Genomic DNA, 26,321 nt, shown 5'->3' on the forward strand with positions numbered 1-26,321 from the left:
TCGATGCTTTTTACTATGAGTTTGATCCTACAGGGTTCAGCTTTTTAAGCTTTTCCTCCAAAACCAGGCAGGATAGGAACTTTATTTCAAAAACTTGATAGCCAAGAGTCTCACCTAATTATACAAAAGCTGGGGCTTCAAAGATGGGGGGGGAGGAAAGGCAGAGGAATACAGACACCCAGAGATTTATGGCAAAAAACACGATCACTGACTAAACTCTTACTCTCCCAAATTTTTTCCCTTCTCTGCTCACTCCGCAGAGGAGTGCATTTTTTCCTCCAAAAAATGTGATATCCTGTAATCCTGTCTTGAAAGCTTGGTTTTTTCCTTTTATAAAAAAGGAGCCTCTTTATGTTTTGCAAAGGATGCTTCTCGCTTTGCACACAGGCAATAAATTAAAACAATTATATTTAAAAAGTTTAGTTTCTCTGCCAGCTAGACAGCGTTTACAAGGAGGCAAGACAGCTGTATCGCCCTCGAAGCCAGCCTCCTACCAAAACAGAGCTCAGGAATAACAGCCGTAGTTTTACAGGCTGAACCAGAATGTGCTCCTGGTTCCCCCAGTGCTGATTCTTTTTTAAATTTAAAAGAAGGGAATAAAAGGGGGGGAGCAAATAAAAGGAGGACATTTTCGAGTGATGCAGCGCCAACAAAAGGTGGGATGCAGGGACATGGCGCTTCCCAGCTGTCCTTGATGTACACAGATGTGCTCTCTTTGGGGATGCAACTGATGGAGGGAATAAGCACAGGCAGGTTTCCAGCTGCTCTAAGAGGGGAAAAAAATAACAACCAATAATAACCTGGTTTTTAGGTAGTGAAAGAATGGAAAGTGGCTAGAAATGTGCCTCAATAGGTACTCAGGGGAAAGGGAAAAGGAAAGAGAGGGGAGGGGGAGGAAAATGCAAATGTTATTAGGGCAACATCCTAGGTGAATAAATACAGAAAGAAAAAGAAAAAAAACAGATGGAAAAGAGAAAAAAAAGGGAAAGAGAAAAAAAAGGAAAGAGAAAAAAAGGAAAAGAGAAAAAAGGAAAAGAGAAAAAAAGGAAAAGAGAAAAAAAGGAAAAGAGAAAAAAGGAAAAGAGAAAAAAGGAAAAGAGAAAAAAGGGATAAAGGGAAATAAAAAGGGGGAGAGATAAGGAAAACAAAAGGGGGAGAAAGGAAAACAAAGGGGGAACAAAAAAACAGAAGAGGGGAGGGAAGGGGAAGAGAAGAAGGGGAAGAGAAGAAGGGGAAGAGAAGAAGGGGAAGAGAAGAAGGGGAAGAGAAGAAGGGGAAGAGAAGAAGGGGAAGAGAAGAAGGGGAAGAGAAGAAGGGGAAGAGAAGAAGGGGAAGAGAAGAAGGGGAAGAGAAGAAGGGGAAGAGAAGAAGGGGAAGAGAAGAAGGGGAAGAGAAGAAGGGGAAGAGAAGAAGGGGAAGAGAAGAAGGGGAAGAGAAGAAGGGGAAGAGAAGAAGGGGAAGAGAAGAAGGGGAAGAGAAGAAGGGGAAGAGAAGAAGGGGAAGAGAAGAAGGGGAAGAGAAGAAGGGGAAGAGAAGAAGGGGAAGAGAAGAAGGGGAAGAGAAGAAGGGGAAGAGAAGAAGGGGAAGAGAAGAAGGGGAAGAGAGGAGAAAACAGAAGGGGGAGAAAGAGGAGGAAAGGTGAAGGAAGAAAAGAAGGGGGAAGGGGAGAAAAAAGAAGGGGGCAGAAGGAGAGGGAAGGAAGGGAGGAAGGAGGAGAACAGAAGGAGGGATTGGGGAAAAATAAGGGGGGAGGAAGAAGGGGGAAGATGGGGAGAAGGGGAGTAAAGGGGAAAAGAAAGAAGGAGAGAAAAGGGGGAAAGAAAGAAGGGGAGAAAAGGGGAAGCAGAAGGAAAGAAGAAGGGAGAGGAGGAAGAAAAAAGGAGGGAGAGGAAGATGTTTTTAAAAGGGGGGAGTTAAAAAAATGAAGAGGAGGAGACAGAAGGAAGAACAGAGCATTAGAAGCAGGTCGGCGAGGCCCGCGCCGCCCCGCCCCGTTGCCGCGGTGACACGGGCCCCGAACGGAGCGGCCGGCGCGGAGCGGGGCCCGAGAGGCGGAGAGGAGGCCGTGCTGCCCCCCAGCATGTCCCAGGCGTGAGTAACGGGGGAAAGGGGGCACGGCAGGCGCCCCCGGGCACGGGGGCATCCAGTCCGACCATCCCCAGCGGCCGCTAAGCCGCGTCCCCGAGCGCCTCGTCTGCCCGGCCCTTAAACACCTCCGGGATGGGGACCAACCCCCTCCCTGGGCAGCCTCTGCCAGTGCCCAAGGACCCTTTCTGTGAAAAATTTTTTCCTGATGTCCAGCCTGAACCTCCCCTGGCGGAGCTTGAGGCCATTCCCTCTTGTCCTGTCCCCTGTCACTTGGGAGAAGAGCCCAGCTCCCTCCTCTCCACAACCTCCTTTCAGGGAGTTAGAGAGAGCAATGAGGTCTCCCCTCAGCCTCCTCTTCTCCAGGATAAACACCCCCAGCTCTCTCAGCCACTGCTCATAAGACTTGTTCTCCAGGCCCCTCACCAGGTTTGTTGCTCTTCTCTGGATTCGCTCCAGAGCAGTCACAGAATCACTAAATTGGAAAAGACTCACAGGATCATCGAGTCCAACCGTTCCCATCAAACACTAAACCATGTCCCTCAACACCTCATCCACTCGTCCTTTAAACCCCTCCAGGGAAGGTGAATCAACCCCCTCCCTGGGCAGCCTCTGCCAGTGCCCAGTGACCCCTTCCGTGAAAAATTTTTTCCTGACGTCCAGCCTGAACCCCCCTGGCAGAGCTTGAGGCCATTCCCTCTTGTCCTGTCCCCTGTCACTTGAGATACGTGGCCAGCACTCTCCTCTCTACAACCTCCTTTCAGGTAGCTGTAGAGAGCAGTGAGGTCTCCCCTCAGCCTCCTCTTCTCCAGGCTAAACAATCCCAGTTCCCTCAGCTACTCCTCATAAGACTTGTTCTCCAGCCCCTTTACCCCTCTCATCAGGGTCCATCCCAACATCCCTGTTATTCCTGCTCCGACACCCAGCTTTTCTCTGCTGGCAACAAGTGCTTGTTCAGCTCGTGCAGCCCCAAATCTGCATGGGGTAGTTATTTCTGTAATGAACTCATGCTTTCAGCGCAAGGCAAAGCTGTAAAAGTCGATTTGCAATAACCAGACACTGTCAATGGCATCGGATCAAAGCGCCTGCGAGGAGCCGTCCCCGTGTCTCCAGAAACATTGCCGAGACACCAAGCTCCTGCGTTAAGAAAGCATCGTTATTGAATCATAGATTATCCTGAGTTGAAAGGAACCCGAGAGGACCATTGAGTCCAACTCCTGTCCCTGCACAGGACAGCCTCAACATTCATGCTGTGGGGCTGAGGGTGTTAGCCAAATGCTTCTTGAATAGTCAGTCTTGGCGCCGTGACTGCTTCCCTGGGAGTTATTCCAGTGCTCTACCACCCTCTGGATGAAGAACCTTTCCCTGATATCCAACCTCACCCTCTCCTGGCACATTTTCCTGGCATTCCCTCGGGTTTGCCCTAGCCTGTCCCTCCAGCCACCTACCTCAATGCCACTGCTTTTCCTTTTCCTTGCTGCTTAGCTCAGGAGAGAAGGGTGAGCTGAGAGGAATAAAGAAAACCGCCATGAAAGGCACAGCAGAGGCTGTCTGGGGCCTCAGTCCGAGGACACAGGCACAGCACAGCTTCCAGCAGTCATACCTTTAGGAAAGGCTTGGCTAGGTCCTGGGCTATTCTGGTGCAGGGCTTTGCTTATGACACCTCGCATAATGCCTCGGATGGGATACAGACTCACATGGGACTCTGTTGAGGGAAGTTCACAAAATAAGGGATATTTGTCTAAACTGCATTGTTTTAAAGAAAAAAAAAACCACCACCAAAACAAAACCAAACCCACAAAAGTAGCATTTGTCCTCTTCCCGAGAGAGTTATCCCAGAATCTGTCATTCCTGTTAAGTGTCTGAATCACTGCTGCCCCAATTTGAGCTCAAATTAACACAAAAGGAATCAAGTTGAGTGTAGCTGGAAGATACTTGTGCTTTAACTGTTTTGACTTAACTCAGTTTAATTTCAGTAGAAACAGGGCTCTTCAGCATTTCGTATAGCATTGTCAGCATCAAATCTATATAAACGTAATACCACATGATAAAAATATACATGTCTCTGTTTGGAAAGGAGGTAGCGGAGTTGTTAAGGACCCCAGTTTGACATCAGTGCTACTTGGCTCACTTGACTATAATTGCAGCATGGTATTTATAGCTAGGCTAATCCAGTCCTTCTTAAACACAATTCTGAGTACACACCAGTTCATCAACAATAATATATGTTTCTTTTAAAACCCAAGAAAAGAAAGTGAATCAAAAATGCTCCCAAACAATCAGAAGAATAATAAGAACTAAACTCTTACCTGAATATACATGGCCTTAAAGGTTTAATTCCATGATTTTTGAATGCTGGGGGCTAACAGTGCTGCAAATTCATGGAAATTCTATCTTAAACTTTACTATTCACTGCTTTGTGTGTTCCTTCCCAGCAATCAATGAGTTGCGATCAATGCCAGTAGTAATGAAATAGGAACACGCTTTCCATTTGTCTTGGGCTATCTTGTTTTGCTAGTTACAGCTGAGCTGGTTCTCAAGTAAGTTACTGGTGCTACTATTACGTGATTGTACGTAGTGAGATTATCCTCGCTGCACACTGTAAATCATCCTAAAATAAAAGTATTTTATAAGCCATTTGAAAAAAATTGCCTTTTAACAGACTGCCTTACTTGAGGGCAGTGAAGCAAAGAGGTAATAATGCATGGGGTTAATGAAAAGGAACTTTGAGCATGATTATTTTTAGGGGACACTACCTTCTTTAGCTGGGAATGGGGCTGGCTGCCCATCTCACCATCTCATGTGAAGAGGGATTCCATCCTACAAAGAAGTAGGCATATTAGTAATCACAGCTGAGCCTCTAACACTGATTTTTTCAGTACTGTATAGCCACATCCTGTGTCCTGTATAGAAATGCTGCACAGCACATCACTTTTTTTTTTTTTTTGAGTTGGAGGTAGGCAGCTGCTTTTTAGACATCTGGAAGAACAGCTGCAGCGCTCAGAGGGAGAATCAGTGTGCATCTCATGCAGCCGCTTGGACGTGCTGGCTGTACTAAGTGGGCACGCAGGGCAGTTGTCTTACAGGCAACCCAAGTTGGAGCAAACTGGCAACTTTTGCAGTACAGAGTCACGCTGCACACTGTTGATGTGGCTAGGAGTTCAGTACTTCCAGGTGTGTTCACCATCCTCAGGGTCCTGCAGTTTAAAAACAGAGATACGGGCTAAAGCATGTCATTCCGCTGCTTTAGTGAGCTTTGTGTTGGTACAGAGACACTCAGCTGTATTCTCTTAGCATCAGTAAGCACCAGGAGCCAGAAAACCAGAAGTCGACACATCCAGACGTAAATGATATTTCCAAAGGACAGTAGAACTCTCACGAGACAGGGTGCCCACTGCATTTGCTGCAGGGTTGATTAAGAAGTGCTGGACGTGTCACACTTCCTAAAGTACTCAAACCCGAGCATTTGCATACAGATGTACATTTTGTTCCAGGCACTGAACAGGAGATTTACATAGATGTTTTTGAATTTGTGTTTTCCTGCTGCATTTCCTCCTCTTTTATGAATTTGTTTATCATTTACGTGACCCATAGGATCTTGAAGCAGTGATTTCTTAACTTGCTCTAACAGTCCTAAACTAGGCACATTCAAAGCTGATTCTTGGCACTGCTGCCATTCATACCAGGTTTTTAATCAGCTACAAGACGTTTGCCATTGCCACCAAGGAGCTTTAAACAATCAAAAAGCTGTAAAATTTAATCTCATGTCACAAATAGAACTTAGTCGGTGGTTAAATATTAATCTGAGATGAGATCTTTAGGATCGCCCCTTCTGCTTCCAACAGAAACAACCAAAGGAGAGCTGTGTATTTTATATTACATCCCCAAGCTCAAAGAGAATTAAGTTTGCAAAACCAAAGAAAACATCAGTGCAACTTGCAATCCTCTCTTCCACTTTACGTGGCTGCATTACGATGCTGTTTCTTCTGTTATGATCACATCCTATTTTCTTCCCATGGGGTCCCAGCCCCATTCAGCCATTGGACTGTTGTTGAATATTTCTTTTTATCCCCTCATTCAGTGTGTGGCCCCAGGCCATATTCTTCAAATTCCATCCAAATGCCACAATTATTAGTTTCCTCCTGGGCATTCCTAGCATGTTCTCTCTCATACATCTCCCAGGCATTCACTGATCCATTTTTGCCCCCCTTTCCACCTCCGTGAGCACTAGCATGTCGTCCTCCTCACGTTAAAGCAAGAAAACAGAGACAGAACTCAAAGGATCACAACTAAAACTGAAATTCGCAACTCCCTTCTCTGTCTCCCTTCCTCTGTAATGAGCAGGTAGGGAAAGATTTTGTGCATTACTCGTACATTGTCTCCTTTGGGAAAAAGCGTTGTTAGTGGAAATATCCCAGCAGCACTTGTGCTAGAAAACAGAGAAAGGAGGAGGCTCGGCTTTCAAGAAACTTGAGTAAGACCATGTTACCTTTGAGCTTAAAGCCTCCTGATTCCAGTAGAGGCAAAGCAGCACCCAGTCACAGCATTTGCCCTTAAACATGCAGGTGGACAGGCAATTGTCCTTTCCTTTTCTTAGGAAGAAAAAATAAAAATAAAATTACATGCAGAGGATAGTTAATTCTGAAATAAACTTCATTACCACACCCAGTAAAGTGTGGTATAGAGAAACACTGCTTGGAGCCTGAATAGGTACAGCCTTCTCAGCTCTGGGCTGTTTCTGGCTGCTCGTCTCTCAGTCAAGAGCTCACTACAGCATCTGCAGCAGCAGAGAGACACAGGAAGAGGAAATAAGTAACCAAAGCTCTCCTTCCCCAGCCTTTTATGCTTCCCTGGCCAGGAGGAATACTGCTTGCGAAGGAGCAGAGGCTGCTGTCCTCCTTCTTGCCTCAAAGCAAAGAGCAGCCTCCAGCCTGACCGACAGAAGGATGGCCCTTGGAACATGCTACTGCAAAGTTTAGCCTAGAATAATGCATTAATCGCTTTGTGATGCTCTCCTGTAAGAAAAGAGCTATTTTTCCCATCATCCTTACCAGTTTGACTGGAGCAAGTGCTCAAGACCTGCTGAGGTGTGGGGCTGTTGCCACTGCTGCTGAAAGAAGCAGGCTTCCTTGCCTTCCCTGCAGTTTCTCTTTACATTTATGCCACGAAAATCCTTTATCCCCTATTCACTTTCTGTCATAGTACCAACGACTGCAGCTGGGGATGACAGAAGCACAGAGCTGTTCCTGTTAATGCCATCAGGCTGCCTGTCACAACCAAAGCCCGTTAAAAGTTTATCTTTTATTTCCCCCAAACACTTCAATCCGTAAAACACCATGGCCAGAGCAAACGTGCTTAAGGGAAGTCATCTGGCAATGTTAGATCCACCACCAGCTAAGACTTCTGACATAATCGTAAGGCTAATCTTATTTCAGGAGGAAGACAGGCTGGACCCTAAGGCTCAGCACCACGAGTCTGCCCTGCTCCAGACTGCAGATTAAAGGCTTTTAAAACAGGAGTTGATTCAGACAACCTTTTGGTCAATTTGGCTGTGTCATTAGGCTATGCTGATCTCTGTTTCTTTCTGCACCTCTCCACCCTCAAAAACATTTTGCCTGTAGGAAGACAAAAGACAGAGCTCCTCATATAGTATAATTCAGTCCAGCAATCCCCAAGCAATACCTAAGCAGCTTCTAACTCTGAGCAGGTAACTCTGTTCAAGTCTGGTGATTTTTAGAAAAAGAGAAGGAAAAAAGAAAAGCAGCATCATTTGTGCAAGCCCCTTTTCCTCTCAGGGCCTCACTTTCCCCTCCCAACCTTTGTCTCTTGTTTCTTTATTTTACAGAGGCTGCAGGGCAGGGTTTCCCTCCCCTGTGTTTGCGCAGGGCTCAGCACAATGCCTGACCTGTCAAGCCCCAAGTAGCTAGAGGACACCCTGAGGACCGGCCCCAGCACACACTTCCTTGTCCCTAGACCCTTGTCTCGGTCACCTCTTGTCTGCTCCGTGACTGTTGGCTTGGTCTGCAGGGTGGTGAATATGTGTTGGGCTCCTTGTGCCTGAACAGCCCTGCTCTCACAAGCCCAGCTGGTTCTTTCTCCATCCCTGGTAGGCAGCACACACACACAGTTTAGCACTCGTTTAATCAAACAGGAGTTTCCGTATTAGGGACAAGTCAGAGGCAAATGTTTTCCTTTACATCTCTTTCCATGTGCCCATCCATCAGAACCACCGGCTGGCCCCATGCAGAGCTACACACTGCATTTACATGGCTGGCGCGTGAAGATGCAAGATATATCTGTCCTCAGAGGATGGACAGCCCACAAAAAAACAGGCAAAGCAGTCTAAGGCTTAGCCCATATACATAACCCAGAAAACACCAGGCAAAGCCTAAGGCTCAGCCCGTATATTGTCTCTAGATACAAACCCAGAGACAGACACAGCCTGGAGTGCAAACTGTGCCGCATCCTGGAATAACAGAAAGAGCGTTCCCTTTGGCAGCCAAGTAAAGACACCGCAAAAAGAAAAATCACACACACAAAGGTAACCCCACTGATGCCAGATGGCTCAAGAGTCTGAGGGACAGTTTGCATGCTCAACACAAATCCTTCCAAAAAGAGCATGCTCAGGTCTCAAAACCAGTTGAACACAAGTAAGCAGGCTAACCTCAGCTGTACTCAAAACCAACACCTTTTTCTAAGTGTAGGAAGAGATGAGTCAAGCATCAGTACAGAGTTAGAGGGCTCTGGAATACTGAAATGAGTTGATGCGTAATTTAACAGGATTTTAAACATCTCTTCCTAACATGAGTAGAAAAACATTTTTAAGTTTTACACTAAGCAGAACTGAGTTTATTTTGGGCAACAGAAGTGGGGTTCAAACTGCAAGTCATGCCACGCACAAGTCTTTTTAAGCCCTGGCTTTAGACTCTGTTTCTACTTTTTGGGAGTGAAGAGAAGGGACATGGCTTAGGAGGAACGCCTCGACCTTGCCTCCAAGCTGTAAGCTGCCAGAAAGCTCTCTGGGGGCTCTGGAGTTATGTCGCTTTATGTTTTTCCCTCATCCCATTACAGCGTTGCTTATTTTCCCCATAACACTCCTATTTTGTAGTTGCTATGACAATATGCAGCATTCCTTACACTGCGGTAAACACGCAGAGATCTAGAGATAGACTTTCTTTTCTAGGATTTAATAACCTTATGCCTTGAATATAGGAAAAGGATGCTGAATCCTGCTGGTCTCTCGCACTGCTGTGTTAGTTAGATGCTCTAATCCATCCCTGATACAGAATCATTGTGGATGAAGTGCTTAGGGATATGCTTTAGTAGTGGAGGGGTACAGTAGGACTTGATGATCTTAAAGATCTTTTCCAGCCTAGGGATTCTATAATCATCCTCAGGCACAAAGGCAGCTCACAGCCTACCTATTGCAGAATGGAAACATGCCTGCAAGTTGAACCAGTTAGACTGAATAAAAACCTAGTGCATTCAAGACTGTGCGGTTCTCCCCCTTAAGTGCATGGAAGCAATTTTGAGGGAGTTTACCACTTGATGCTAAAGGAGACTGAGCAAATAGGGAAAAATTCAAATAGGGACTTAGGAGTCACATGCTTCCTGATTAACAGTCAAAGAGAGTCAGTCCTGTCCTTCATTTCAATGCATAACCGTGAAGACATGCATTGCTCCTTCTGACTACTTTGAACACATTTCTCTCCAGAGCCTAAAGGCTTCTCAGGATTATAGCAGCTCTGCCAAGGCCCCCAGAAAGGGCTCCAAACACCAAGCACATCTGATCCTTCAAACAAGTCCAGAAGGGCCCCAACTTGGACCTGAGTAAAACCAGAATTAATTATTTTAATCCTGCTTTGGGAAAGGGGAAACAAATGGCTGTGTGTGTATTCTCCAGAGTTTAATCAGGGTGAACTAAAGGGACATTCAAATCGCATTTCCGCTGGCACTGTCCAGTTATTGAGTATCTGCTGTTCACCATCGTGTACCTAACACACTGAAGCACTAAGGCCAGGTCCCCCAGCTGAAAATATAGCAGTTCCACATCAGTCCTCTCTTTCGGGACTTTATTTTCCTGCCTTTTGCCTTGATTCGCACAGAATATCACTGCAACCCTACCACCGTACCCATAGTCTTAACATCTGATCCAGAGCAACGTACTCGCAATCATCTTAAATGCTTATCTGGTAAACTAATGCTTCATAGAAGAATTTTGTTCCATCTGTATTGCCTTGCGTTAACGTACTCCGAAGGGCAAGAGCACTCTGTCTCCATCCCCCGCCTCCGTCTAAAAGTCATCCAAAATATAAAAAGAAACTGGATATTAGCTGGCTCAGCAGGAGGAACCACTTGACATTCCTCAGTCAGAGGAGGCAAGAAGAGAGATTATTGCAAATTGGAGTGGACAACCGTGGAGTCAGTTCCCATTGCAGAACAGTCTGTTGTCTCTGTGCAATAACCTGCATTCAAAACACTCTCGCCTGAGGACACCCACTGTTCATAAACCCATGGTGTGGCCATGGGGACAACCTACAGGGCCAGGCTTCCTCCAAGATTTATAACCTCCCCACTATCAAACGGCCTGTGAGCAGGCACAGCTAAGGAAGTACAACACCGGGTTGTTTCCTTCTTGGCTGGAAAATCCCGTGAACCTCACACTAGTATATGTTCTTCCGTGTCCTGACTTCAGAGGAAGTGTACAAATCTCCCATTGATCTACCGGTAGAGCTGTTAGGTCAAAGCTAATGCTGATCTTGTTTGTGCTGATCCTCTCCACTCTGCTGGTTTTATTTTGGTTATCTCCTCCACCTGGGTTAATTGCTGCAATTGAGTGCAAGGGGTAGTGCAATGGGATGTAAATGAAAGAGGAGAAAAAGGAAGGGGAAAGACCTGGGTGGGCTGCAGAGGCATTAGGAAAAGCCAGACCAGCTGCATCCTGCAGAAACATAGGTCAGCTGGAAAGTAGACTATGCACTTTGAAAAGTTAATGGTGCAAATTCAGTAGGAGGGTTCAGGTTGTTGGCGGTTTTGCTGACTGCTGCAGGGAGTCCCAGCAGCATCCTGGACATGCAACACACACCCCACGCTCAGGGGACTTGTGAGCTGGAGTTTGTCCTGTTCACCCCACTGGTCCCTCATGCAGCACGAGCCTCAGGTCTTTCTGTACTCTGAGACTGGGAAGAATAAGATCAGCTGACAGAGCTCTAGCTTGGACCTTTGTTACCAAGCATGAACAATGTTAATGGCTGCCCCAGCATTCTCATCAGGATTAATACACAAGCACTTGCTCAGTGCTGCTCAGAAAGCTCATCTCACAGTTTCATGGCCTTTACTGTCTTCACCCCTCTTTGTGAGACTCTAGAAGAACAAGCAATAGCAAAGCTAAGCACGTGCATTGCACCATTGAGTCCAATGGTCTCTGTTTCCAGGTCTGAGAAACAAGAGTCACCTTTCCTTATTACCTCAACCCACAGTTTTCTCCTCCTCCTGCAAACCTGACAATGTGAATCCAGAAACTGGTTTTTTTTCCCAGCTTAAATGAGTCTCAGTGCTCTGCTGGTAGAGACGTGTTGTTGAAGACCTAAGGTTTTTTGACACCTGTCACTACCTAGAGAGACTCCACCTGGCAAAGGAAAATTGCAAAATAGAACAAAACCTAAAAAGGTCTTTCACTACCACAGGTGTTCACACCTTTTAGTGTCAAACCTGCTGTTTGAGCCCCTCTCTGAGTTAAAGCCTCGTTGCCCAGAGTTCATTTCTTTCTCCTTTAGGATGATTTCCCATACAATTCTTCACTGATCTGCTTTTACCACAAAACGCCACTGACAGCCCATCCATGCTCACAGCAGAGCTCCACCTATTCCTACCAAAACCATCAAATAAACGGCATTATCAGTTCTGGAAATGAAGCAGAACTTAGGTGGCATCCTCCATGTCACATAGTCCTCTAAGCCCCTGGACCAGATGTTTAGCAATCACTTGGAGTGCAACAGTTGCTACCGTACAAATAATTTAAATTACTTTCCTCACTTCACGTTTGAAATAAAACCTACAGCTACACTCTTAACATTAGCACCTTTACCTTACGGCCCTTATCCTACATGTAACTCCAAGAGACCACTTCTGAACAGCAGAAAACCAGCACATGCTTCAGAAACATCAATTGGTCCACATCCCAAACATGCAGAGACCTAAACCAGACCTTCCATATCATAAGGGCTTTGGGGGAAGACACCATTACTATTAAACGATCTTCTCATTTAGCACGATTGAATGAAACTCGTGGCGCTGTTTGGGAGTTGTAGCTTCAAGCATTATGCTTGAAGCATATTAAGGATGAAGTGGAAAGTTTAATAAAGCAGCATTTTAAGATTCCTATTTTTAAAACAATCAAGAAGAGAAACTTTTGCTAATAGTTTTTAAAATACAAAAGTTAAAACCTTTTGTATATATAATGGCGTGGATTTTCAGGCTTGCTCTTTTGAGAAATCCACACACATAGAACCCTGGCATCACTGTATGCAAACTCTTGCTTTCATGTCAGGTTAACACTGTCTCCTCTTTTCACTTAGCACCTACAATAGGATGTGGAGAGATGCCCAGAAAGACCTTGACATCCTGCTCCAGAGAGAAAAAAATGAGTTCTTGCAGCCAGAGAAGGATCGTGTGGAAGTATTCGATATGCTAGCCACTTCCTACATCAAATACCTGCAAATCTTGCGAAATTTGGAGGAAGCCCACTACCAACTTGTTAACCAGCAGAAACAGGCACTGATTCGGCAAGTGCTAGATGGTGTAATTGGCCGGATCCTGGAGATCAAGAGAGAGATGGTGAATCTGGAGCACTCAGAGTTTCATTACTTTATCGATCTCCTGATATATCTAGAGCTTCTCCCGGTAGGTCTGCTTGCACTTCCTATGAACAAATTCATAGGAACTTCACCTACCCTGTACTTTAAGGACAGTCACATTTACTTGCAGCCTGTGAAGCTCCACAAAGTGATGCAGTTTCCTGCACATTCACTAGGGCACAGAGCAATCAGTAATTATATCATTTTAATTAAATATGAGAATATATTTGATCTATGATGAGCATTATATATTGGACCAAGATTTTAAATCCTGATCTGCTTGATCATCATTTGGATTTGGGTTGGAAAGCACCTTAAAGCCCATCCTGTTCCAACGCCCCCCCGTTCAAAGCCTCATCCGACCCGGCCTTGAACACCTCCCGGGACGGGGCAGCCACCACTTCTCTGGGCAACCTGTGCCAGCACTTCACCACCCTCACAAGAAAACGCTTCTACCTAATGTCTAATCTAAATCTTCCCTCATTCAACTGCAAAACCATTACCCCTCATCCTACCCCTGCACTCTCTGACCCAAACTACACTCCTTTATCAATATGTCGCATTTAGAAGGTTTAAAAGGCGGGTGGAAGAGGTGCTTGGGGACATGATTTAATAGTAGACAAGTACGGTTGGAGTTGATGATCTCAAAGGCCTTTCCCAACCTAATGATTCTATGATTTCCACTTCTCCAGAGCAGCACACACTCTGTGGATCTTTCGCATGCACGTGTGCTAATACGAAGTCATATTAACTTAGGGAGCTTCACCATTAATGACAGCAGCTTGACCCTGTCTGATCTTAGTGTAGGATTAGATAAGATAGGCAACAGATAACCATGGTACAGACCACTACGGTCTGCCCTTTACATCACTGAGAATCAGCTCAGCCTTGGACCTCTCCCAGAGATTACAGGGAATGCTACAAGTTCCATAGTCCGGTCTATGAGTTCTACCAAAATGAGAAATCTGAGACAAGTCTCCCTGTATAGGAGGCAGGAGCTGGGACCATATTCAACATCCAGGGCTCAGGACCGCCTAATATAAAAGAAGCGCCCTGAACCAGACGGAAACGACAATTACTCGAAGTCTTGAAGCTCTGTTTTAAAAGCAGGATGAAAAATCAGCTGTAAAAGGCAGTTACTTCTCTCGCAGACAGCCCCACCTATTGTCAAATCCAGGTACCGCTGCTCATAGCTTAAAAGTTGGAGCTTCAGTTACTGTTGTTTCCAGGATCCTAGTTATAACGCGAGATAAATTACTTATTATCATTATAGCATTAATTTGAGATTTTCAGACGTGTTTCTCCTTGCAATTATATCTGAATTTCACTCTGCAAATTTTGCACAGTAATTACCAACAATCGAAATCAGTTCTTTACCTTCTGTGTTAATCCCAGCAGAGAACTATGAGAAAACAATATCAGAGGGCATAAACACATCTCCGGGGAAACTGAACCTTCAAGTTATATTTTGAAGTCATTAAGCACTACTGTTTTCATGATTCATCAGTAAATCCACCTGCAGCAAAAAAGTAAAAGTTGGCAAGTCTGAAAAGTCGTGCTTGACACTTATGAAAAAAAAGCATAAATTCAAATACCTTAATTTTAAGAAGGCATCACTTACCTGCCTACTACAAAGAAAAACAGAATGAGCACCCTGACAGGATTTCAGGCTTTATAAAATATTATTTTCCATAGTGGATGGGAATGCAGATTCATGTTGCTTGAAAAAAATATAAATGCACATTCTTAGTTTCAAAACAAAATTACTAGCCAGTACTTGACAAAGAACTGCTGTTTCTTAAAGAGCGTGCCCACAAAGGAGATCTCTAGTACTTACTTTCACTGTGTTACCGTGAGCTAAAATACAGCATGAGTGTAGGCAGAGGATCATAGAATCATAAGGTTGGAAAAGACCTAAGAGATCACCAGCTCCAACCGTACCTGCCCGCTACTAAATCACGTCCCCAAGTACCTCATCTACCTGACTTTTAAACGCCTGCAGGGATGGTGGCTCAACCACGTCCCTGGGCAGATATGAAAGTGTCTCATGTTATTTTTTGTCTTTATTTCTTATGCTGTGATACTGTGTACTTTTTACTATGCCATTATAAAGTAGTTGCCGTAAGTAAGGCTAAGCTTCATCCCTCTTTAGGTCTGTGCCTCATGTTTTTGCACAGTTGCCTTCCAACGCTCACTTGCTCTTTTTCCTGGGGTAATTGTAAAGGTATTTGAATACACAAATCTCATGCAGAGTCTGGAGTGGCTAAAAAGCTGCAAATCTGACTTGAGGCTAAACATCACAAGCCCAGGCTTTCAGTGCTGGGCTCCAAAAAGGGACTATGAAGAGAAACAGGCTCCCTGCACCCACCCCTTCCAGCCTCAGTATTATGTTTTTGATCTCATCTTTAGAGTCAGTAAAAGTCACCATTGAGAATCGCTCGTAATTAAAGCCCAGGTTAGATATCAGAGATATTTATTGCCCCTACGCTGACTGACACACTGCTACTTGAGAGCATAAAAGCCCTTGCATCCTATTTGTCTGGACAAACCACTCGTTTTCTCATACCTAAATACAGTCAGATTTGTAATCCACCCCGAAGCAATTTGCACTCAATGTGTAACATATAATCATTTCCATGAACAGTCAAGGGTGTTGGAAGGTGCACACAGGGGGCTTAAAACAAACATTTAGAAACTTTAGCGGGTCAGACCTCCACACTGATAAAAATCAACAGGGATAAACACAGTCCTGCTTGGAAGCTTTCTTATGCTGCCATAATAGGGATGTCCTGCTCCACACTGTGCGCAAATGAGGGAATGGGTCATGAAGTCTTTAAGTTGAGAGTTCACAGCGGCTGTTTTCATTTGCTACAGCCTTCCTCACAAATTCTTGCTTTAGAATTTGGAAGGCCTTCGAGCTTGGGAACAGCATATTTACCATGTGCCTATATCAAAGCAGGAGCAGTGCTTGTTCTTTACAGGCAGAGCTTTTCTCCTCTGCATCTCTCCCCACCAAAGCTGTCACTAAAGCTGCAAAGGATCAAGTGTAAGGTCTCCCTGAGCGAGTCAAGGCCCACCAGTTTCCACAGCAGGCAGAACAGGGAGCATCGAGAGTACAGCATCCAGTCTTGTACCTATCTTAGGCACCCTGGGCAAAAGGACCAAGTGTCCACATATACTTGGGGACAAATTATTGTATAACTTGACTGTGCAGCTCCTAAGGAGTAACACAATAGGGTAACTATCCTGCTTGCCTCCCCCATCCTTCCCCATGAATCTGTTGCCTGAGAAAGTATTTGGGATGTTCCTGAAAGAGCATATAGGAAACACGGCACCAGTATGAACCAGATCTATGGAGACACGTACCCTGGTACACACACGCCCCAAAGAAATAGACTTACCAGTGAATATTCTTAAAGACTCATCTCCAGTCCTCAATACGATGCAAAGAACGGGTTATGCCATTCCACATACACAATCTTTCGTGTTGATTAAAAAAATAAGTGGGATGACAACCAGAGGTACTCACTTCAGTAGAAATCACGTTTAAATTTCCAACAACCCTGCCAAATATTTTAACAGTTTGATAATATAATTGAGCCCTTATAGAAAGAAAGATTTCTGTGCTGCTGCGGTTCAGAAACTGGGTTGATTTATTTGTTTTTGTTAAATTAGGCCTTAAGCAATTGCAAAGTAACTGCTCAGCAGCTGTTACAGAGGTCAAATTCCCCAATAGTGCAAAATATTCAACAATCTCAGTCCTGTTTAATTGCTTCACAAAGGTGTTAAATTAATAAGTAATGTGATTTTAATGCAGTTCTAAAAGCATTTCATGGTTATTCCTTCCTCTAGCAAGACTTAGAAATACCTATCCCAAGGTATTTCATTAAAGAAAATCTGGAAACCCTGCAGCAGAGGGAGAAAATGCTTGATGAGATTTTGCTTAATACTGGATTGCAAACACAGGTAAGTGCACCACGTGCCTACATAACTATGTTTTTTTACTTTATAGCCAGATGTCTCTGAACATACAAGCACTGAAGTGAAAAGTATTTTTATAGTTATTAAGAAGAAAAGGTTTGTTTACAGATAAGTCATAAATAGAAAGTAACATTCAATTTTCCTGCATAACAATATCCAGTCACATCTTGAGTCTGGTTAAGACTGAAATGAATCAACAAGCGTAGTAGGTGCTTTATTTGCCCAGCCAATTCTCATCACGTAATCAGTCCTACTGATATCAAGTTGGGCTTAAATTTTACTGAATCAAGACTTCTGACCGGAATGGGCAAAACTCAGAGTTCGGGTCAGCGCAAGCGTTAGCACATTCAGTTGTTTATAACCTCTGAACAATGACCACAGTCTCCTCTGTACAACTATAGAGCTGCAGCTGCTAGGAGGGGTAGGAAATTGAGTTTTGGCAGAACACAAGTCATTACAGAGCAGTACATGAGCATTCCAGTGATGACTGTTCTGGATTCGATATACTTTTTGACCTTTCCCAAATGGTGCGTTGCCTACAAGCAGTCAGTGCTAAGCTCCTGAAATAAACAACTATGCCTACATGTCTGGATGACTTGAAACCTCTTAGTCAAACTGCTGCACTGCACCAAGCGGTAACTGCGCTGTTGGGGGAAGTCTGCATCTTGATCCCAGGAAAGCAACAGAGAGAAGGTTCCCAGGGAAAGAAACAGCACCGGTCAGGCAGGGGCAGTCTGCGGAGGCAAAGAACAGGCTCTCTGCTAGATTACTTTAATGGGCAGCTGCAGTCCTCTTAGCCTCCACAGTAAATCTCTGGGTAAATTCTCTGCTTTTTCTAGTGGTCTGGTGTTATCTGTGAAGATGCTCTGTTTCAGCACGTTACATCTGGAAGCCTTTTTGTTTCCCACAGTTTTGCTGTCACCTCTTCTCAGCACGGCAGATGAGACTGTCCGGTGTGCAGCCTCACCTGGGAGCACCAGGCTCTCGCACTTTGGACACTGGCAGCGTCCAAGTTTCCCTTACCAAGGCACCACAAGAGAAGCACAAGGTTTAAATAAACATGAATTAAATAATCTCACACAGTATGAATTCAGTCGCCTGTGCTGCACTTCAAGTTCATCACTACTGGGATTGCTAGAGGGGTGTCAGTGCTTCTGCATGCATTGTATCAAGCCACATACAGTGAGGAAATCCCAGCTGCTGTGTACCAGATCGCTGTATTCGTCAGTGTCCATGACAGTGCTCTCTAACATAAATCAAAAACAGTGGCGTTCATCAGGAGTCTGCTGTGCAGATCGTTTGTCCTTCTGTGTAATTCTGTTAGAGAAAGCCCTGCTGAAAGCATGGTAGTATAGTGAGCTCCACACAATATATATATAAGCATCAAATGTGAACTGTCTCCAATAGGGGGATTAACATCAAGAAAGGACCATAATTCATCTTTTCCATGGGGAGCATGAGGGGTTAGCAAGAGTTCTCAAGAGCAAGAAGTCCCTCTCTCCAGCTGCACTGTTCTGATATGTTTTTTCCCAAGCCTCTTTGACTTGGGCCAGTCTGACCAGGACTGGGCTGACTCGTAACAGCTTGTCCTTCCATTCAGCAAGAGAGCTGGGATCCCAGCAGCACATCCAGAAACTCTTCCCTTCAGAAAAGTAAAAGGAAGACATTCCATAGCCTAGGAACAAAGCCCTGTGGTCCTCTACGTCTTTTTTTCTCAAATGGATGAATTTCCACAGGATACATGAGCCATATAAAGCCATCTTGCTTCCCGCTGCAGCATCAGAATTTTCTTGTCACACATCAACACATCAGGCTTACTTTCTCCTAAAGATCCTCAGAAAAACATACCTCTCAAAATCTCAAATTTCCAAGATATTGCAAGATAGCACTGAGACGGGAGTCTCTGCTCTTTGTGACAAGATATTTTGTCCCCCAGTTTCCACACCAAGTTCATTGGTGGTTCTGTTTGCCAACTATGGTAGGCAGTTAACAAAACACATAACTAATATTTTGCTTATTTTGCTCTGTCTGTTGCAGACACCTGTCAGAGCCATGACTGTTGAAGAAGCTGTTAAAGCAATCCAGATTGCAGAACGGGCTCGGCAAGGCCGCTGTCGAATGGCTTACATGAGAAAAATTTACCTTAAAATGGAGAGACGACTGGCTAAGCGTCAGGGCCAGATGGGTCCAAACCCAAATGATGCTGCCGTTTCCATTCAAAAGGTGAGATCTCCGATTTAACAACATTTATGGCAGAACCAATCCCAATGTTTTGTTTAGAAGAACAGCACTAGACAAACAACTTGTAGGATGGGAAGTGTTCTGAAATGATAGATTTCAGGGTATCTAGCAAGGTGAAATACATCATTTCAACCACTTTACAAAATGAGACAGGCCCCTAGATGGGAGATCAATTGAAACAGTCCTGTGCTGGCAATATAGGATGACTTTATAACCTATGTGTTGTTTTTCCGTTCTGATTTTTATGACCTCATTTGCTCTTTCTGGCATCCCCTTGGAATCCAGTGCATTTCAGGGAATTCATGCCTTCTCCTGTGATCTCCAGGGAAAGAGTTCATTTCACATCTTGAAAAAGAATGAGAAAGGGAGATCACTGCTAAATCCCATGAGCAGTCCTTAAATGTGAATAATTCAGACAGTTCATCCTGGTGAGAACAAGAGCTCCATCCAAACACTTTTTGAAACCCTGATGTCACGGTGTTTAGGAGCTAGAGATACAAGTCTGAGGGAATAATAAACCTCAGAATTTCGGGGTTTTTTTTTAAAAAAAAAAGAAATGTAACAGGTAGCAACCTGTTAAAGAGTAATAGGTTCAATTGTATATTGTGCCTTTCCTTCCTCTATTTGTTTTTTCCTGTGTCTGCCTCAGAAAAGGAAGCTGTAGCAAGGCCAATTTATCTCATTAGAGTTTTGTTTACAATTCAGGCTTGGCGTGGATATAGCCAGCGTAAGAAAACGCAGAAAATGAGAGAAGAGGAAATGATATTTCTGGGGATGGTAAGTAGTGCTTCTTAGAGAATATAAAACACTATAGTCTGTCTGTTCTTTGGACTATTGTAATTTAGCAGAAAATGAAAAAATATTTAGATTTTAGATTTAAGATTTTTTAATCTTAATTTCTAAGATTATTCCTCTTTTAAAAGGAATTTCTAAGTTATACAGAACTAAACTGAAATGATAGATGGTAGAGAAGTAGTGCAATTTGTCTTACACTGCATGCTTTTGTGCTAATATATACATACCCCAATGTGTATGGCAGATACAGAAACAGGCAATGCAGTCTTCATCCCAGGTTGTAGCGAATTTGACCCAGGCATGACAGAGCAAGGAGATTTTCTTAATCAATTTTTAATTCCTAATTCCAAGGCATTTGAGCTGCCTTATTCCTGAAGTAGAACTAAAGCCACAAAGTCATCTTGTCCCATCCCTCTGCAAGCCAGTTAATGCATTATGTCAAGAGTAGGGGAAAAGCATGATAAAACTGCCATATTAATACATCATTGTTTCCATAAGTTCATATAGAATCATAGAATCACCAGGTTGGAAGAGACCCACCAGATCGAGTCCAACCATTCCTATCAAACACTAACCCATGCCCCTTAGCACCTCGTCCACCGATGCCTTAAACACCTCCAGGGAAGGTGACTCAACCACCTCCCTGGGCAGCCTGTGCCAGTGCCCAATGACCCTTTCCGTGAAAAATTTTTTCCTAATGTCCAGCCTAAATGTCCCCTGGTGGAGCTTGAGGCCATTCCCACTCATCCTGTCCCCTGTCCCTTGGGAGAAGAGGCCAGCTCCCTCCTCTCCACAACCTCTTTTCAGGCAGTTGTAGAGAGCAATGAGGTCTCCCCTCAGCCTCCTCTTCTCCAGGCTAAACACCCCCAGCTCTCTCAGCCGCTCCTCATAAGGCCTGTTCTCCAGCCCCCTCACCAGCTTCGTTGCTCTTCTCTGGACTCACTCCAGAGCCTCAACATCCTTCTTGTGGTGAGGGGCCCAGAACTGAACACAGTACACAGTATATAGAAACAGGGAAAATATTCCCCACATCATACTGCAAAAGCAGAGGGAGATGAACTGCTGTCCGTGATCAGTTAGATTGGGTGGTATGATGGAAAAAAGTGACAGCACCTCTTCCTCCCACAATCAGAGAAGGTACATCTCTTTCTCAACACCTTCCTTCCTAGAAAGCACCCAAGAAGCAGCCTCACAGCTCTCCAACTCCGGGTAGCCCAGCCCTTGCACCACGTGCTACTACAGCTGTTTCACAGCACCACGTTACGGAAGCAGTCATCACTTCTCTGCGTTTGGTAGGTTCTACAGTCCTTAACGTGCTTTCTGCTTACCAATGATTTGGATGATTTTCTTGCCCAGCAGTAGAGTTGTCCTTAACTACGTTATAGGATTATGAAAACTAAATATACCTATAGCATGCCTCTGACAAACGCACATCAGTTAAGAATGACCTTAGTATGTTATCTTTAAGAAGTAGCATGTGCATTTGTCTAAGTTTGCCATGTTAAACACAGATAACACCTTAAGAATTATTGCCTTTAGCATCTGCTGGTCAGTAAGTGTGGCCAGCATAGCTAACCAGAGCTTCGGGTACCAATTGTGCCCAAAGTACTGCAGGCCTGTAATGGCAAATATTTAGGATGTACTGGAAAAGAAATAGGCATTGCACCTTTTGCAAAACAAGGAATCATTTCCTATCAAGTCCCGTGACAGTTTCTGTCGAGTCTTAAAACTTAGGAAGGAAACCTAAGTCTAATATCAGTTGTTGGAGGGTTCACAGCCAAGCGCTCTTTTCACAGTGGCCAATGATAGGAGTAGCTGATAACTAGCATATAAATAGCCCTATTATGAGGAAGAAATCTATATGATCATAGGGCTGAAGGGAATTAAAACCAAACACATAGTGTATTCATTCCCCAGCTTCCATTTAGGAGCAAGAGTTGATGTTTGCAACTGTGCACTCAGACTCGTTGATCTTTATCAAGTATATCATAAAAGGATGTAGGGAAAAAATTGATACCTCTGAATAAAAAAGAAAACCCAACAACTGTTCATATTTCTAGTGGGTTTTTATCCCCCTTTGTGCTTCCCTTTTAACTTTTCAGGCCACATTCCCTTGCATGGTCTCCAAAGGAAGTGAGCGGCAAGCAGGCATTGGTTCACACTGATAGATAGGCAGCGAGCTCCAAAGGTCAGGTCCCTTTGATGTACGATCACATCAGCCCTCTAAAAAATGACCACAGATCTTCATGTGTAAATATGTTGAATTTGCTTTTCTAATGCAGTACGACTTAGATAAATTAGAAGACCTAGCCATCCATTACTCCAAGTGCATCCCAAAGGAGACTTGGCTTTTACTGCAATAAATATAATTTCTCTTATAATTACAGCTGTTTTAAAAATGTCTATGTTATTTTCATCTAAAGACTGCTTTACAAAAAGAATTCATCCATTTGAAACTCTGAATAATGATTTTTTTAAAAAATTTCGTTCTGTTGGCCTAAAAAAATGTGGAAATATGTGCAAAGACTAGGAATTGTCCAGTCTTTTACTTATATCAGTATTATTTTCTTTACTGTCTACTTACTTAAGACAAATTTATGTATCTTTTCTGGAATTTGATTGTTTCACCTTGTGCTTGATGACAGAGTAGAAACTGTGAGTTCCAGAGATTTTTCTTGGCTCAAAAGTAAAGCCTCGTTATTATTATTATTTATTAAAGCTTAATTGGAGAAACAGCATGACTCCCTCAGCCCATGTTTTTCTAAATCTCTGATAAATCACCATCTACCATACCAGCTTAATTTGTAAAAAGAAGCAAGCCTTGCTAAGAGCACATATATCTTGATAACTGTATCCTGACCTATTTCCTCATCTTCGTCACGTTGCAGCCACAATGCTGTTTTCTACCAGCTCTAGCACGACCACTGTAACCAAAATTCCAGGCGTAAGTCTCTGTTTAAGCCACATCAACCACGCTAACATCGCAAGAAAACACACTAGATTGTCTTAAAAATATGCACGTGCTGTCCAAAGAAAGCTATATTTCCTTGCTGTATTTTACCTTTACATCGCAATTATAATGTACCATTTTTCTCAGTTTTTAAATGTGTGTGTCCTTCCACTTGTCCATTTCTGGCACTTAGAAGTTGCCTGGTATTAAGCACCTCATTAGAGGTTGCTTTGATCCTTTCTATTTGCTGCAGCGCCAGTGAGCTATCACCCAGTATAACTGAATGCACAAACTGGTCTTTGGCAACTGCTTAGTATCCAGGTGATGCAAAGCAGCCTAAGGGGAGGAGTAGCCTCAGGACAAGGAATACAAAAAGACAAGATGAAGTCCACCACAGTTTAGAGGCTCAACTTACTGTTCTGTCTTTGAGGCTGGAGTACTCCAAAGGCTGGACATCCCCCTTACTCATTTTCTTCATTTAACAAGCAGAGGCGATTAACCCCGTTGGAACCAAGTGCTCTACAGGCTTAAATAATTTCTAGGAGTGAGCCCTGCATGCTTTGGACATGCATACACGTAAACACCTTCTTGTCTCGCAGGTACACCCACTGATTTAGTTACACAGGTCTCACATTGCTCTGCATCATGACTCCAACCCTTATCAAAGTTAGTGACACAACGCATGCTGATTTATGATTTTCTCACATGGTATTTCCACCATTCTTCTTTCTCCTATATCCTTTTCACATGAAAGGATCTACGTGTTCTTAAATACTAACACTGTTCTCCCCTCCTTACCTCTTTTCAACATACCCTAATTTAGGCATGTTGTCTTGGATAATGCATTTATTTATATCTGAGAAAACAGTCTGCCAAACATTCCTGGTTCTTTGAATTCCTGATAAATATAATTCATTTCATCTAGTCAGAAAAAATTAGCATTTCCCAGAATAGCCTCCTGTGTAAACACTGTACTATGACTAAATAAATATTACGTGGGATTTAACAAACTGCTAACTACGTAAGTAAGTGAAATTTAAAATCTTTCTTCAGCTCTTGAAAGTGGGCAGTGCCAATAGTGGTACACACCAGACCTGGTCTTATCAAGCATAAGATTAAAATTACTTTTGTTTTACTTGCAGCCTTGATGATGTTCAGATGTCAGCACAAAGTCACATGTTATTTCACCAGGCGTACATATACATCTAAACAGTGATAACTAATCTGTCCTGTTTTCAAGAGAAATTTTAAACCTGCTTATTTTTGAAATAGGAAGACGCTGGGAAGCAAGAAGCCCACTAAATAATTTGGTTTTCATTGGCGGGAGTCACACTAACAATGAAGTCACTGCCTTCCAGAGTCCAAAACATACTTGCCATTTTTAGTAGAAGTTTGACAGCGTGCCCAGGTGTAGTATCGGAAATAAACAGAACCAAACTTATATAAACTTATATGGTCATGAATGTAACCATTTTCTCCACTTTAAATTTTCTTTCATCCTACTGAAGTGTTACGTGTCAATGTTTTTTTATTTATATAAAATACATAAATCTATAAAAAGGCCATTTCCAATGTTTTTCTAACAAGGCCTTGTACTACAAATGCTTTGTTTGAATGCATATGACAGTTAATTTAATTGGCAAAACCATTGAAGTGTATCATATAGTAGGGAAGCTTTAATGGATGTAATATATTTTGCTTAGTTGCTCCTTTTTTTGTGCCTAATTTAGGAATTCAGCCGTATAATTGATGTGGCTCTCACCATTTGTGTACCACAGAACCTATTTGAGTACAGTCTTCATAAAACAAGAGACATCCTTAAAATGCATCCTTCCTGCAGCCAGACAAAATACATTGAGGAAATGAGAAGGCAAGAACATAACTAACTCAAATATTGAACTTTAAAAGAGAGTTTGGATCGCTAGTTTAAAATGTAGTAGAAAAACAGCCACGAGTGAAGAACAGGAGCTCAGTTGTTTCAGTGGTGCATTCCTTCAGTCTTCTAGCAAGGAGTTACTTGTCTGTGTAGCCCAAGTGTGAAAAAAAAAATAATCGCACTTTCACTATTACTGAAAATAAATGATCATTAAAAATCCTTACTTTAAAAAAATAGTAACTTTTTTAGGAAATTCAGTTTCAAGACCAGATTGGATGAGGCTTTGAACAACCTGACCTAGGCGAAACCCATCCTTGCCCATGGCAGGGGGGTTGGAACTGGATGATCCTCAAGGTCCTTTCCAACCCAAACCATTCTATGAAATAAAGTCCTCCAGAGAAGCAAATTATTCTAATGAAAAAGCGCAGTCTACAGCAAAATGCTACACAACTACTATAGCTGTCAAAAGATTATGGTTACGAACAATACTATCTATAGCAGAACATTTACTGAAGTCATCCCATAAAACCAGTCTGTGTTTCAGCTGTGCTGCTTCAGGTTTGAGAGAAGAAGCTGTCCTAAATTAAGTACCAAGTAATAAAAACTGCAGTAAATCTACCTCTCAGGCATAATAGGAATGTTAGCCTTAAAACGTGAAGTGAAATGTATTTATTTCATTGAACTGAAGACTATCTTTCCTCATAAGTGTAGTCGTAATGGAACAATTGAAGAGCAGTTAGTTCCACAGCGTGGAGCCTCCTATACGTAGAGCCGTAGCCTTAAGCGCGTTCAGCCAGCCTACACACCTCTAAGTGGTTTGTAATGAACAATCAAGCAGTCCGTGTTGGAAGGAGCTGTTGAGCTGACTAAGCAGAATGGCAGGCTTTTCAAGCTAGGGAAGAACGACCTGAGCATTTCAGTTCCAAAGTCAAAAAGGGGAAGCTTTTAGTGACTTTCAGCGCTTTGGCTTACCTGAGAGGTGTCAGGAACTTCTTTCCTTCTGCTGCTGCATCTACCACTTCCATAACACCTAAATTCTCTTTGGGAAGGATAGAGGAAGGAGTAAAGAACAGAAATATCCAGCAGCGCTCTCTCATCAGCGTACTTGTGACTGATGAGTTGGAATAAAATTCTTTTGTAGACAAATGTCCATTTTGCCTTATTAATTTAAACAAGGATTTTAAAGACAAAGCCCATCAAACATTAGATAAGCATTTTAAGTTAATGGACCATGTAGTCCTATTTTCCCACAAACTCGGGAATCTTCATATTATGTCCTATTTTTACAGCAACATCTATTATTAATATGTATACTTTTGCTGACAGAGGACCACACTAAAAATGTGAGTTTCGTTATCCAGTTCTGGGTCATTAACTGTGAAAAGCTTGTAAATATAATGGTTTATTCACATGGGAAGCCTTCATTAAGATGCATTATTCTACAACTGATGTGGCAGCACTGCATTATCAAGTTCACTGTCTCCATCTAATATTTGTAATTTGTTTCTAAATGAGTTGCTGTTTGTAGAGCAAGTTA

General features: G+C 43.3%; 2 protein-coding genes across 2 annotated transcripts in view; one reads left to right on the forward strand and one right to left on the reverse strand.

Moving 5' to 3' along the window:
• ACKR3 (atypical chemokine receptor 3) overlaps positions 1-26,321 on the reverse strand; it is a 198,762-nt gene that overhangs the window by 47,614 nt on the left and 124,827 nt on the right. The gene's annotated exons all lie outside the window — the stretch shown is intronic.
• Positions 1-26,321, forward strand: part of IQCA1 (IQ motif containing with AAA domain 1) — a 150,315-nt gene that overhangs the window by 41,967 nt on the left and 82,027 nt on the right. The window contains exons 3-6 of the mRNA XM_069860495.1: positions 12,663-12,987; positions 16,794-16,907; positions 18,960-19,145; positions 19,869-19,940. Of these exons, the coding sequence (XP_069716596.1) occupies positions 12,663-12,987; positions 16,794-16,907; positions 18,960-19,145; positions 19,869-19,940 (697 nt within the window). The remainder of the gene's footprint in view (positions 1-12,662; positions 12,988-16,793; positions 16,908-18,959; positions 19,146-19,868; positions 19,941-26,321) is intronic.

The sequence above is a fragment of the Phaenicophaeus curvirostris genome, chromosome 7 (assembly GCF_032191515.1).
Source record: "Phaenicophaeus curvirostris isolate KB17595 chromosome 7, BPBGC_Pcur_1.0, whole genome shotgun sequence".
Taxonomy (NCBI): Eukaryota; Metazoa; Chordata; class Aves; order Cuculiformes; family Cuculidae; genus Phaenicophaeus; species Phaenicophaeus curvirostris.